Below are 12,497 nucleotides of genomic sequence, written 5' to 3' on the forward strand. Positions count from 1 at the left end.
TGGTGTTTGAATTTATTTGTTTATTTATTTATTTTTCAATAATCCTGCGCAGAATGTGTTCCCTCTCATTACCCGAGCCACCTGAACTTAACAAGATGACTCTAATTAATTTGACTTAATTACATGTTGCTAGTCTTATTGCTTGTCAGTCTAGTTTATTGCCAAATAATTCATGTTTTTGTGGAAAACGGACCCAATTAAGGGCCAGCAGAAGAGCGATCATTAGAGTAAAATGGCATAAATAGATTTTCATGTTTATCATCTATGACGCATGAATATTCTGCTATAGTTAAAGAGAAAAGTATGTACGCAATCTCAGCATCCCATTTAGAATTTATGTTCAGCCTGCCTTTTCTTGATTTTTTTTTTTTGTTTCCGCCTGTGCAAGTTAGCCAGACATTTTTCAGATGTAGGGATTAGCTTAATAACCTTAAGCACCACAGCTTCAATCACTGAATCGACTCTATATCTAAAGTCTGAGGTGGCGATACTGACGAAGATGAATCCTCATATTTTTTAAATTTAGATTAGCACTTATTTATCTGTCTTCATTACTTCCCCTTCACCCCCACTGGTCATTCTGCTGATGGAAAGGATAAAGGGGCCGGCTTGTGTGTGCCGATGGCTATGACATCACATTGCCACTTTTGAGACGCCCCTCGAGGTGTAAAAGTGTTGCTGAGACTCACCCCGTCACTCATTCACTAGCATACCGCCACCTCAACAGCTGCATTCCCACCTGTTCAGCTGACAAAAATCTGTCTTCCTCCTCCTCCTCCCTACGTCTCTTGTATATTAGTCCACGCCACACAAAACCCACAGTGAAGCTCTTCAAGCTGTGGGAGAGTCTGCATGTTCTGTGTGGAATGCCATGTGGTTCTTAAGCCCCACCTGCTTTTAGCTTTACTATGTTCAGCTGCAAAAAAAAAAAAAAAAAAGGTGTTTGTGAGAGAGTGCAGGCGTGGATGTTGATTCAGAAAGTATTTGGACAGTAAGTCACTTTTTTTGTTGTTGTTTTGCTATTTTTGGGCACATTTGATTTGAAATTCAATCATGTCTTTGAGGTTAAAGTGCTAGGTGGTGAATCTAAACCTTTTCAGTTATATCAACCGAGGATTTGTTTGTTTTTTTTATAAGGGCCTGACAGGTATTTTATCTGATATGTGATATATTTGTTTGCTGAAAACCAGACTGAAAGCTTAAAACCAGCAATAAGGAAATGGCTCCAGTCGAGTTCTGGCAGAGTGTCTCAAGTGAATATACAGAGGATGTGCTGTGTCTGTAGGTTGTACACTTTCCAGGAAGGGAATTAAATCTTACACTTGGCACTTTGAGCCTATAGTCATTGAGTCATTTCATATCAAATGTGACTAAAAACACAAAATAACACAGAAATATGTCACTGTCCTGATGTCTGTGGTGTGTACTTATAATATTATAGGTTTAGCAGAGTGGGTGAATGACTATGTGATCTGTTGATTTTTCTGGAAACATGGGATCCAATGCAGCTGCAATGATTTTCTTTGTTTGAGAAGTAGCTGAATGACATCAAGTGGAAACATGGACGACTTTTGGAGTTTTCTGACTAAACACTGACGTTGTAAAATTAATGTAGAAACCATAACCGTACACTTGGGCACTGAACAAAAGTAACAGGGCGCTTTGGCATGCACACGTACACACACAGTCTCTCATTAGTTAACCCCAGATTATGCTGTAGAATACATGATTGGTGGACAAAGCTTATGCGCTAACTTCAGAGTGAAGTAAGCCAGATTGTTTTGTATGTTTTTCCATAAAACCATTGTGCTGATGGAGACAATGACTGTGCATGATGAAACACGAGGCGCAAGAATCAACAGCAGAGACTCTGTTTAGACTGGCCGAGGTCCCACTGCTGGTTTGGTAATGCAGATCGTCTGATTTAGTGAAATATGAGTTCCTTCTGAAGGATAAATCCTGCGGCTCAGTGAGAGAGCTTGGTCTTGACACTGCATTAGATCTCCAGATTCTAATGTGTATGCACAGATTTAGTGCCCCTGTCTAATGCTGTCTCTCTCAACAGATGAGTCCAGAGAACTACAGGGAACAAGCCTATACATGCATGCCAGAAGAAGTGGACACTGATGTAAGTTCAGTGCTGCAGACTTGCATGACATAATGTTCCTTTTAGCTGTACACAGCAGGTCATGACTCGTTATTGGTTTCTCTTCAGACTAAACTTAGCATGCTGTGTGAGCAGGACAAAATGGTCAGGATACAGGAGGAAAAACTGCAGCAGCTGTACAGAGAGAAGGTGACTAATACTGCATTTGTCGTCATGTTCACGCAAAACATTGTCTAAACATGCTTACAAAGATTTGGTATCATGTGCAAAAAATGTAAATTTGAAGGAATGCACAGTTTGCAGTTCCTAAGAGTAAAGTTTCTAAGCATGAAACAGAGCAAGTTAGGAGACAAAGTCTGTAACTATAACTAACTATAGCCTGTAAGTATAACTACCATCATCAGATGGAAAGACTTGTCTGGTTTGCATTGCTTTGTCATATTCAGCAAATCTCACTGACTGTTTTATGTTACTAGTTGATGTGCAGTGATTGTAGGTATAAAGAAAAAATATAAAATCATTTCTAGTCAATTTTGAGTCACAGCTGTGCCCTTTGAACTTTGGATAAGACAATTAAGTAGTTTGAAATGCTTTCTTTAGGCTCTGAGAGGGGCTGATGGGCATTTGTGATTATTTTGACATTTTAAAGATGGGATAACCTCCTGTTTAGTGACAAAACAGCTCAAAACAGTGATGTACAGGAAATATTTAAAAATAATCTACTATTCTGAAATAGTCTTACTGAAGTTTTAATGATGACTGTTGTGCTCTGTGTATTTGACATGATGCGTGTTGCTTCAGCACACTCTGGAGACAGCACTTCTGTCAGCTAGCCAGGAGATAGAGTTGGGCTCCGACAACCCGGCTGCCATGCAGAGTGTCGTGCAGCAGAGAGACTTGCTGCAGAGCGGCCTCCTCAGCACTTGCAGAGAGGTGTCCAGAGTTACTGCCGTAAGTAATACAGTGCATTCACACTCCAGACAATGAAGGCCTCTTGGGGTTTTGTTTTTCAGGAGTATTAATAATATGGTCATTTTTCTTTGTTTGTTGTATAATTGTTGTTTCTATCCTCCCCAGGAGGTGGAGCGGTTATGGAGGGAATATGACAGGATGGAAGGAGATGTGACTATGGCTAAGAACAACCTGCTGGAGCAGCTAGAAGCACTGGGAAGCCCTCAGGTAGGAACATTTTTGACAGTGAGTCTGCTCAACTTCTTCTCTCTAAAGGCCATTAAACTCTGAGCATGTTGGGGAAAAAACAGCACAAAATTGGGCATAGTTTGGAAATGATCTTGTAATGTGTAACATATATACTGACCAATCGGTCCTCAAGAATCACACTGTGGGGAAAAGAATGAAGCAAAAATCAGGCGATGATGAGCTGGTTCTGGTGTTTTTAAACAAGAAAAGGAAGAAACTGAAATTCTGGATTCAGCCAAATCTCAAGAGAAGGCAGCAGCAGGGAGAGTTTCATGGTTTGATCCAGGAGTTGAAGCTGCATCGCGGCTGCTTTCATACATATTTCAGGATGTCAGCAGGGCAGTTTGAACTCTTGTTGGCAGAGTCGGCACCACATCTGAAGAGACAGAGAAACTATTTCAGAGAGCCAATAGCAATGACTAGCTGTGTGTCTGAAGTTAAATGGTATCATTTTACTATTTCAGAAGCATCGTATCTTCAGTACCGGTGTGCGTTTTGAGCTACTTTGTTGCCAAATGCAGTGGTCAGATTGGTCAGATCGGTTTATTTGCAGGTAAAAAATCTGAAAAATCTATTTAAAAAATACAAAGTCAACAACTTCGTCCTGTGAGATTATACAGTCAGTGTGAACAGCTGCGTTAAGCATCGATGACTCTGGAAAATATTTTTAACACACAAATTTTTCGCTTCCATGTGAAAAGACCTTAACTCTAACTCGACATTAAGTGTGTAGAAATATGCTGATAATTTTGTAAACAATCCAGCACTGACACATTTGATGTTTAGTTTGCCATGGCTAAGCATTTCAGTAAGTACTGTATACTCACTATACAACTCGCTTCTCACGCTGAACCCGTTAGGTTAGACCGAGTCACTCACGCAGGAAGAGTTCGGCTGTTTCTATGTGATTGAATGATGGGTGCAGATGGATGAAGTGCTGGGGACTTGATTCTTAATTTAATTACCGATTTGGCAAAAGAAGATGTCCCACAGTGCTCTAGGCTAGCAGTAGCAGCTGTGCCTTTCATCTTGACCCAAAGGTGTGTTTACAGAAATGCTCTTGTTCTGGTTGAGTCACTGTAGTTTTGGTTCTCTGGTTTAGCGTCATGATTTTTTTTTTTGCCTGATAGGGTTTTTTTTAACGAAGCGCGCTCTCAGTAGCTATCATGATATCATCATTCTTGTGAATTCCTTTTGGCTAAAGTAATGGTGTAGTGAAAATCTGATACTGCGGCTGACCTGCTTGGCATACTTGCAGATTCATACGCTGCAGAGAAATCTGTAAACCTACTCAACCTTTTTGCAGACACGTTTTCTGGACTTTGGGAGAAAAATATGGAGAGAAGTAAATGGAGATCAAAGCAACACAGGGGGTGATTGATGACCGTTGCAAGGATGGAGCAGGTCTTAATTAAGTTTGTCTTTTATCTTCTCTTTCATCAAGGAAGAGGTGCAGAGACAAAAAGAAATTGTTCTAGCAGTTATTCCTGGCTTGTACTGAGTAATGATAATTTAGAATAGAGAAGTCAGAGGGCCAGCAGGGAGTCTGGACATCCTCTTCTTAAGTCCATCTCACAAAGACCAACCTGCCAACAGCGAGGGGGAGATAATTACCTGTCTTTTTTTCTTCCCCTTTTCCAATCCTAATCTCTCCTCTGATTATCGTGTTGTGAGGCTAGTATCTCTCGCAGACAGTTGGAGCCTGATCAGATCTGTGTCTCCGCTGACTGCACACCTTAGCAGATACAGACATTACCCTTTTACTGTTCTTTTGCGATGCCATCATGCTAATTTTTTTCACTTCAGCTTTCTGTCTGCCTTCTGTGTGTTAGTCTTATTTGCTATAGACCTCCACCTTAGATCTCAGTCTGCAGGTGTTTTTTTTGTTGTTGTTGTTGTCGTTTGTTGACGTGCGTCTGTTTTCTGTGCACACCCAGACAGAACCACCCAGCCAGCAGCATGTCCGCATCCAGAAGGAGCTGTGGAGGATTCAAGATGTGATGGAGGCCCTGAATAAACACAAAGCCCAGAGAAATGCTCTTGATGGGATGGGTTTCTATGGGCCCAAAGCCAACTTCAGTAAGCACAAAAATGAGGTGAGGCACCACTTGTAGAAAAAGAAAACTGAACACCTGGTCTGACAGGATGCTGAAACAATAAGGCATTTTAAATCATCATTTACTGTTCCTAGCTTTTCAAATGTGAGAAAGAGTTTTTCTTTTTTTCCTGCCTAAGGCTTCAGTCACACAGGCCTTGAAACTGATTAGCAACCATCTGGCAATTACTGGTTGTGAGGCAAAAAAAGTGTATTACCTGACCGGTCATGAGTGATTGGAGGCAATTGGTGTGAAATTAATTGCTAAAGTCCCAGTCAAACAGACCTGGAGACTAGCCAGTGACCTTACTGGCAGTCACCAGTGTGAAGGTGGTGTCAAAGAGGTATATAGTTTGGTTGTTAGTAGGTTGCCTGTAGTTTGTAAGGAAGATGCCGACTTGGCTGCAAAAACAAACTACATGCCAAGCAGTACTGAAACAAAGACCATTTCCCTTTAAAGTAAAAGTTCCGCCATTTGAAATGCATGCATGTTGTGCAGCACTCTTTCAAGTTTCACCTCAGTTGAAAATATCTAGCGTTTGCAAACCAGTTGGCATCTTTCCTGCGAAATGCCACTACAATCCAAGTTTTTTTGTGTAGTGTTCTCTTTGTAATCGTTTTCACGTGACCACAGTCGGCAATCGGCGGTTGTTTAGGAGTTGCTGACTAGTCTCTAGGCCTGTGTAAGGCTTTGGACAGGTGGTTGTCATTACAAGCAAATTAAAGATGTGAGCTTAACGGTAATTTTTTCACCTTTTATTGGAGTTAATTAATGGGGAAAATTGATCATAAAAAAATAAACCCACATCACCAGCAGTTTTGAAGATGATAATCGACGTAAGCTGAGGGCTCTAAATGCCCACCCCACTCATGGATGGTGTGAGTAGTGGTGTCTGGAGGAATGTGTCACTCAAGCCATAAAAGCATCTGGAGCGCTCTCTCTGGCTAATCAACTGTTTAGCCCATCCTGTGGCCCAGAGCTACTCTATACCAGATGGCTGTAGCCCTGAGCCTGTATGGTGGCGCCATGTGTCACCTTGCTTCCTGTGCTGTCATACCCAATATAATCCCCAGGAGGAGGACTCTGTACCCCCACGGCCACCCCTACCCCAGTCTTACGAGCCCAACCCCCCCACCGTGCCCCCTATGCCGTCTCATCCCGGCGTGCGCCCTTCATCACTCCACAAGCCAGAGGACAGGAAGGCCAATCACAGGAATAGCACGCACAGCGTAAGCCTGTTGACCTCTTGGTTGACCCTGCCCTCAGCTGTATCATCCCATGTCCATGATGATGAGTTCACTTTGATTTCCATAAATATCTCGTGTCTGTTGCATTTTTTTTTTCCATTTGTTCCCGTCATTGTACAGCATAATTTACTTTTCAGTTATTTGGTTGAAGTCCAGCTTGTGTTTTTATTTTTGTTTTGTTTTTTTAAATTTTGTTTTTGACTAAATTACCACATCCCCCTTTTCTGTCTCATCCTTTATGTTGAAATGTAATATTTTTTTGGGTCTGTTTGTTTCGCCATATCGAAGTTTGAATGTGTCTGCCTACCTTTTGTCTGAGTATTTCACACATTTAAATTTAAGGTGGCTCAGTCTGCAGGGTTTTTCCTGTTTTCCGAGCAGGGATTTTGGAGATGAATTAGTGCAGTCGCCTCATGTGCAGTACAGGCAAACCGTTTTTATTGCTTAAATCTATTTGTTTTCATGTTATTTCTGAGGCGTCGATAAACTATAAGTTTATTATGTATGAGTAAATGAAACTACAATTAACAAATACGATTAAAAGAAAATATTTCTATTACAGTGCTTGTTATTTTCCTCTGTAGGGGGCACGAAAACGTCTCAAAGCAGAAAAAACCCTGGTCAATGAAGAATTTTATTTTATTTTTTCATCTTAAGTCATTCTGTAAGAGATAATGACACGCTGAGTTATGCAGAGTTTGTTTACAAACTGACTACATTTCAGAGTTTTTCTCATTTGTGTTGACCTCTTTTTTTTTTCTTTCTTTTTTTTAACCCCCCAATTTCTCGTCTCCAGGGTCCTGACTACAGACTGTACAAAAGTGAGCCAGAACTCACCACAGTGGCCGAAGTGGATGAGAATAATGGAGAAGACAGATCTGAATATCCATCTGATAGAGAACATGTTGGAAATAAAGGTACTTTGGAGAGATACTGGTGCAGTTTCGCAGTGAAGCCTAGTGTATAAAAATACAATAGAGTGGTCATTTTAGTCTGTATAAAACTGGAGCTTTTTATCATGGGACTAACAAAGTCTACACATTGTGATCGCTCCCTTTTAGAGTATTTGAGGGCTCTCTAGTGGAAACATTTACACGCTCAGAAGGTGAACAGCATATGGAGTGCACTATGCTGTAAATATGGAGTGATTTCTGACACAAACCTTGTCTCTAACACAATTTGAGTTGGCATTTGGATTATTTGGATCTAGGTCAGTATATCACAAAGTAACTCTCATGGCAACCATAATTTTGCTGGTTACCATGGATACAGTGAGATTTGCACCTGCATGCATCTTTTTAAACTTGGCCAAAACATGTGAGCTATAATATTTGTTTACTGTATTTAAACTTTCTGCCACCAAACATGTGATGTGAATAGATGAGCTGAATTTACCACAAAAGGGAAATTGATCTACATTTATTGAAGAGCTTGCAGGTCTTTGTTGGATGGAAAGTGTTAATTAAAATACCACCTGTAATTGACCCTATCTAATTTTTTACTATAATGTGATTTCAGTTTGACCTTTTATTGATCTCTTGTCTTCTTTTCTGTGGGTAGGTATGTCCTATCCAGTTGGTATCGTCCCACCAAGGACCAAATCTCCAGTGCCTGATTCCTCCTCCATAGCTTCATATGTTACATTAAGAAAGAGCAGGAAGCCTGACCCTAGAACGGTGAGACCTTGGGCTTTAATAATAACTAAAATGTTCTTAGCATTTGTAGATTTGGATCTATCGGACAATAGAAAAACAAACGAAATACAGTCACGATCAGGACTATAGTCAAAAAAAGACTGGTATATATATATATATCTGCAGTTATTTAGATTTGGTAGTATGGCTTTCTGACCTTCCTGCGTTCCTATATACATACTTGGACGAAGGCCCAGGCAAAGGGGAAACGAGCAGGAATTAAGTCAGATACAGCAGCGGTCCCCAACCCCCGGGTCACGGACCGGTACCAATCCGTGAGTCGTTTGGTACCGGGCCACGATAGTTGAGGCTTGTGTGTGAAATTTATGGGGTTTTTTTAGGGTTTTTATCATTATTTTTTTTATGGTTTTTATCGTTAACTCAGTTTCCCTAGGTCTTTTCCCGTGTGTTATGAATAAATCTTCTTTTATTTTTTTGTACCATTACTGGTTTTATTTTGTTGTATTTATCCACAACACCTTAAAGGCCGGTCCATGAAAATTTTGTTGGACATAAAGCGGTCCGTGGCGCAAAAAAGGTTGGGGACCGCTGAGATACAGCAAGAAAGTTGGAGCTGAGCTAGAAGTGGGTTGTAAGGCAGCTTGCAGGTGTGCAGCAACTATGGCCAGGCTAAAGTAGCTTAATTGTTTGTGCTATCTGCAGATTGCCAGTTGTGTAGAGGAGTATCAGCTGAGCCCTTAGTTGATGTAGCCCGGTACTGTGTTTGGCTTGCCTTGATCATTTTTTGGCTTTGTGGTCCGCCTGAATTAACGCTTTCTCAATTAATAATGATTATGGGCAGCTGTGAACTAACCACAGTTAATTTTGAATTGTGATTACTCCTCTCCTAATTGGTTGTTTTGCTTGTAAGCTGCTGGTTGAAAACTCACATGTGCAGTAAAGGCCAGCTGTCACATGGTGAGGGTGTGACTCATGCTGCCATAAAGTAGATGCCAAACTGTATTTAAACAGTTTCCAGCCACGAATCCTATCAACTTAAACACACTAACCATATCATTAGTGCACCACACTGCAGGGTGTGTCCTGCTTTTGCTGCGCCTGTGTAACTTTGACCGTTAATGGACATGTAGTACAAATGAAAATAGATAAACGCACAATATTTCTCTAGGCTTATGTGCTTTAGCACTTGGTGCTAAGAGAGCATGCCTAAGGCGTAAGAGTTCAACTTTAGATCCTGGGAGAAATAACAAATGAGTTTCAGTGGACTCGTCTCTGTGCTTGTCCTGTTAGACCTCAGTGCGGCATTCAGTACTGTTGACCATAATATTTTATTACAGAGATGTATAGTGCATGCCATAATTATTAAAGGTACTGCGCTGGAGTGGTTTGAATCATATCTATCTAATATACAGCAATAACATACATTTTCATTGCTATGCAGGTGACACCCAGCTTCATCTGTCATTAAAGTTTCATGACGCACACAAATTGGTTAAACTGCAGGAACGTCTTAAAGAAATAAAGACCTGGATGAGCTCTAATTTCCTGCTTCTGAATTTGGATAAAACTGAGGTTGTTGTACACACTGCAGGGTGTGTCCTGCTTTACTGTGTCAGTGTGAGTATGAACATGGATCGATGTGTAATGAAAATAGGTGATTGCACAAACTCCCTCTAGGCTTATGTACTTCAGCCTATGGTATTAAAAGAGTATGCACTTAGGTCCAGGGATATCTTGGACAGTGTGGACAGTGGGGACTATGTCCTTGACCTCTGGACTGAGTTTACATCTGCCTACCCTCCAGTGTGGCACAGACCTGAGAATGAACAACTTCTCCTCAGTTCACTTCACATCAGCCTCTCCTGCTCAGGCATTAACAAGCCCCCAGCCGCTCTGAGTGCACCCATGTGTTCCAGCGGGAGCGTGCAAGCGCACAACAGCCAGGTTGTTTGGCCTTTTGCCAAATGTAGCTCAAAGAGAGCAAATATTTAACAATTTCTCAGTCATTATGTTAAGTCCAAAGTGTCTGTCCTGTTTGTTACTTTTGTTTAAAAAAGTAAAATGTTTTCCAGTACATACATTAAGGGTAGAGATTATTCTTCTTTGTAAAGTTTAGACTTTTTTTAAACCGTGCCTAGTTCATCACGCTGCAAATGCTGCGTCATGTGAAACAACCCAAGTAGGCAATGACACCATGTAACTTCAGATCTCTACCATGCACACAATTGGGGATCACAGTAAAAAAAGTTACCATGGCGGCAACCTCGTAGTGCTGAATGTCTTCACAGTAATGCTATATCATTATTAAATTATATTCTGTTGTCGTCTCTGGCCAACAGGAGCGTCCACGCAGTGCAGTGGAGCAGCAGCTGTGTGCTGTGGAGAGCAGCCGACCCAGGATGAGCGTGGAGGAGCAGCTGGAGAGGATCCGTCGCCACCAGCAGGGTACCCTCAGGGAGAAGAAAAAAAGCCTCAGCATCAGGGGTAGCAGCCAGGAGAACACACCCTCTCGCAGCCACTCATTTACTAAAGAAAACCATTACCGCAACACGCAGGTACTGGCTGAGTGACTCAGACCCTATTTGACATTAGGGTAGCTCTGAAGTCAGAAGATGTTCATATGATATAATGTCTCTGCTTCTTTTATGTTTCATAATTTATTTCTTTTAGTTTCAAGTGAGACGCAGAGATGAGGTGATAAGCAGTGACATTCAGGAGCTGGAGGCCTCTCTCAGGCAGCAGGAGGTGGTGGGGGAGCAGGAGACGCCCGCTGAGGAGATAGCTCGTCTCAAAGAATCCTCCCAGGCTGATCACTTTAATGTCGACCGAGAGGTACGGCACAGCAGTTAGCCGTCGTTCCCATCAGCCTGCTGGTTTTTTTACAAGCCATTACTCAGAGGGCTAATACTGTCATGGGCAAATTATTATGAAGGTGCCGTTTACCAACAGAACATCATGTATTATCAATTCAATTGTTAATACTGCAGGAAAAAAAAGTTTCAACTGGAATGGAGAAGTTAACAACTTATAACTGTATAAGCGTTGTTCAGGCTAACTGAACATTACACAAAGGCCTCTGTGCCAAAATCTTTTCATGGGATGCTCATAAGCTACCAACATGATTTGCATGACTTGCTGCCTTGAGAAGAGTTCACGGCCTTGCTTTAGATTACATCGGTGAACTTCTTACAGTTGATCTCTGCGTAGTACAGAATGCCTCAGAGTAATTGACAGTGACACTCCATTTACTTCTAAACACCCAAAATGTAAAATAGTCTTCCTGCACGATAGATGCCGATCAGGGTAATAATGTTGTTTGCACAGAAGTGGAATTTTCTGTGTCAGTTTAGAAAACCATTCATTTGTACCAAATGTGCTAAATAAGTGTTTCTTGTCTGGTGGCTGTTCCTCAGCTTTCTGTGCCTGACAAAGTGCTCATTCCTGAGCGTTACATTGAATCGGACCCTGAGGAGGCTCTGAGTCCTGAGCAGGAGGCTGATAAGCAGAGAAAAGTCGACCGCATCAAAGCCCTCATAGCCAAAAACAGGTAAGCACACTGTCATGATCCATCTAAATCAGTAATCGGTTATTAGCATGGACAGGTCTGCTCAAGCCTTGAATATTAGATAAGGATACTACGGTGAAAGAGCCAGCTTTGCAGGTGAGCAGATGTCGTGCATGAAATTCCTTCTAAAAGTAAAAGGTAAGTTTAGGGTCATAGCATAGATGTCTCATGCGCTTGGCATGCAGATCCATGCCTCAAATGTGCAGAAAAGGTCTATTTGCTCATCTCTGAGCCACTGTGGCATTTTATTCTAAATGTCAGTGCCCTCATATTGATTTTTAAAAACTGGCCTGTTTGTTGGTAATTAGAAGTTGTCCGTCGCATGCTGTAGAGAAAACCTTGCTGTTTTGTGTTTGCTCCTAGCATGCAGAATGTGCTGCCTAGTCTGGCTCTGAGCCCTGAGGAGGAGACTGAAGAGGAGGTTACTGTACAGGAAAAGGAGAAGATGATTAATATCTCCTATGAGCTGGCAGCCGAGGCCTCCAAACGCAGCAAGCTGGTAGCAGGTACGTCTCTAGAGAGACGAGAGGGTGGAGGTGGGGTGGTTGGATCAAAGAAAACGCATGCAATAAAACAAAAGCTGGTGGGAGCCTGTTCTTAGAAACAAACTGTAGCTGCTTTCATTGT

At 41.6% G+C, this 12,497-nt stretch overlaps 1 protein-coding gene across 11 annotated transcripts in view; it reads left to right on the forward strand.

Moving 5' to 3' along the window:
• LOC113026584 (pleckstrin homology domain-containing family A member 5) overlaps positions 1-12,497 on the forward strand; it is a 92,813-nt gene that overhangs the window by 78,649 nt on the left and 1,667 nt on the right. For 9 of the 11 annotated variants that reach the window (XM_026175520.1, XM_026175523.1, XM_026175522.1 and 6 more), the window contains 12 exons: positions 2,066-2,128; positions 2,216-2,296; positions 2,909-3,058; positions 3,185-3,286; positions 5,245-5,403; positions 6,477-6,632; positions 7,447-7,567; positions 8,211-8,326; positions 10,645-10,860; positions 10,976-11,137; positions 11,719-11,852; positions 12,234-12,376. In XM_026175520.1, the coding sequence (XP_026031305.1) occupies positions 2,066-2,128; positions 2,216-2,296; positions 2,909-3,058; positions 3,185-3,286; positions 5,245-5,403; positions 6,477-6,632; positions 7,447-7,567; positions 8,211-8,326; positions 10,645-10,860; positions 10,976-11,137; positions 11,719-11,852; positions 12,234-12,376 (1,603 nt within the window). The remainder of the gene's footprint in view (positions 1-2,065; positions 2,129-2,215; positions 2,297-2,908; positions 3,059-3,184; positions 3,287-5,244; positions 5,404-6,476; positions 6,633-7,446; positions 7,568-8,210; positions 8,327-10,644; positions 10,861-10,975; positions 11,138-11,718; positions 11,853-12,233; positions 12,377-12,497) is intronic. The other 2 variants (XM_026175526.1, XM_026175530.1) reach the window with 1 other exon arrangement.

The sequence above is a fragment of the Astatotilapia calliptera genome, chromosome 7, assembly GCF_900246225.1.
Source record: "Astatotilapia calliptera chromosome 7, fAstCal1.2, whole genome shotgun sequence".
NCBI classification, from domain to species: Eukaryota; Metazoa; Chordata; class Actinopteri; order Cichliformes; family Cichlidae; genus Astatotilapia; species Astatotilapia calliptera.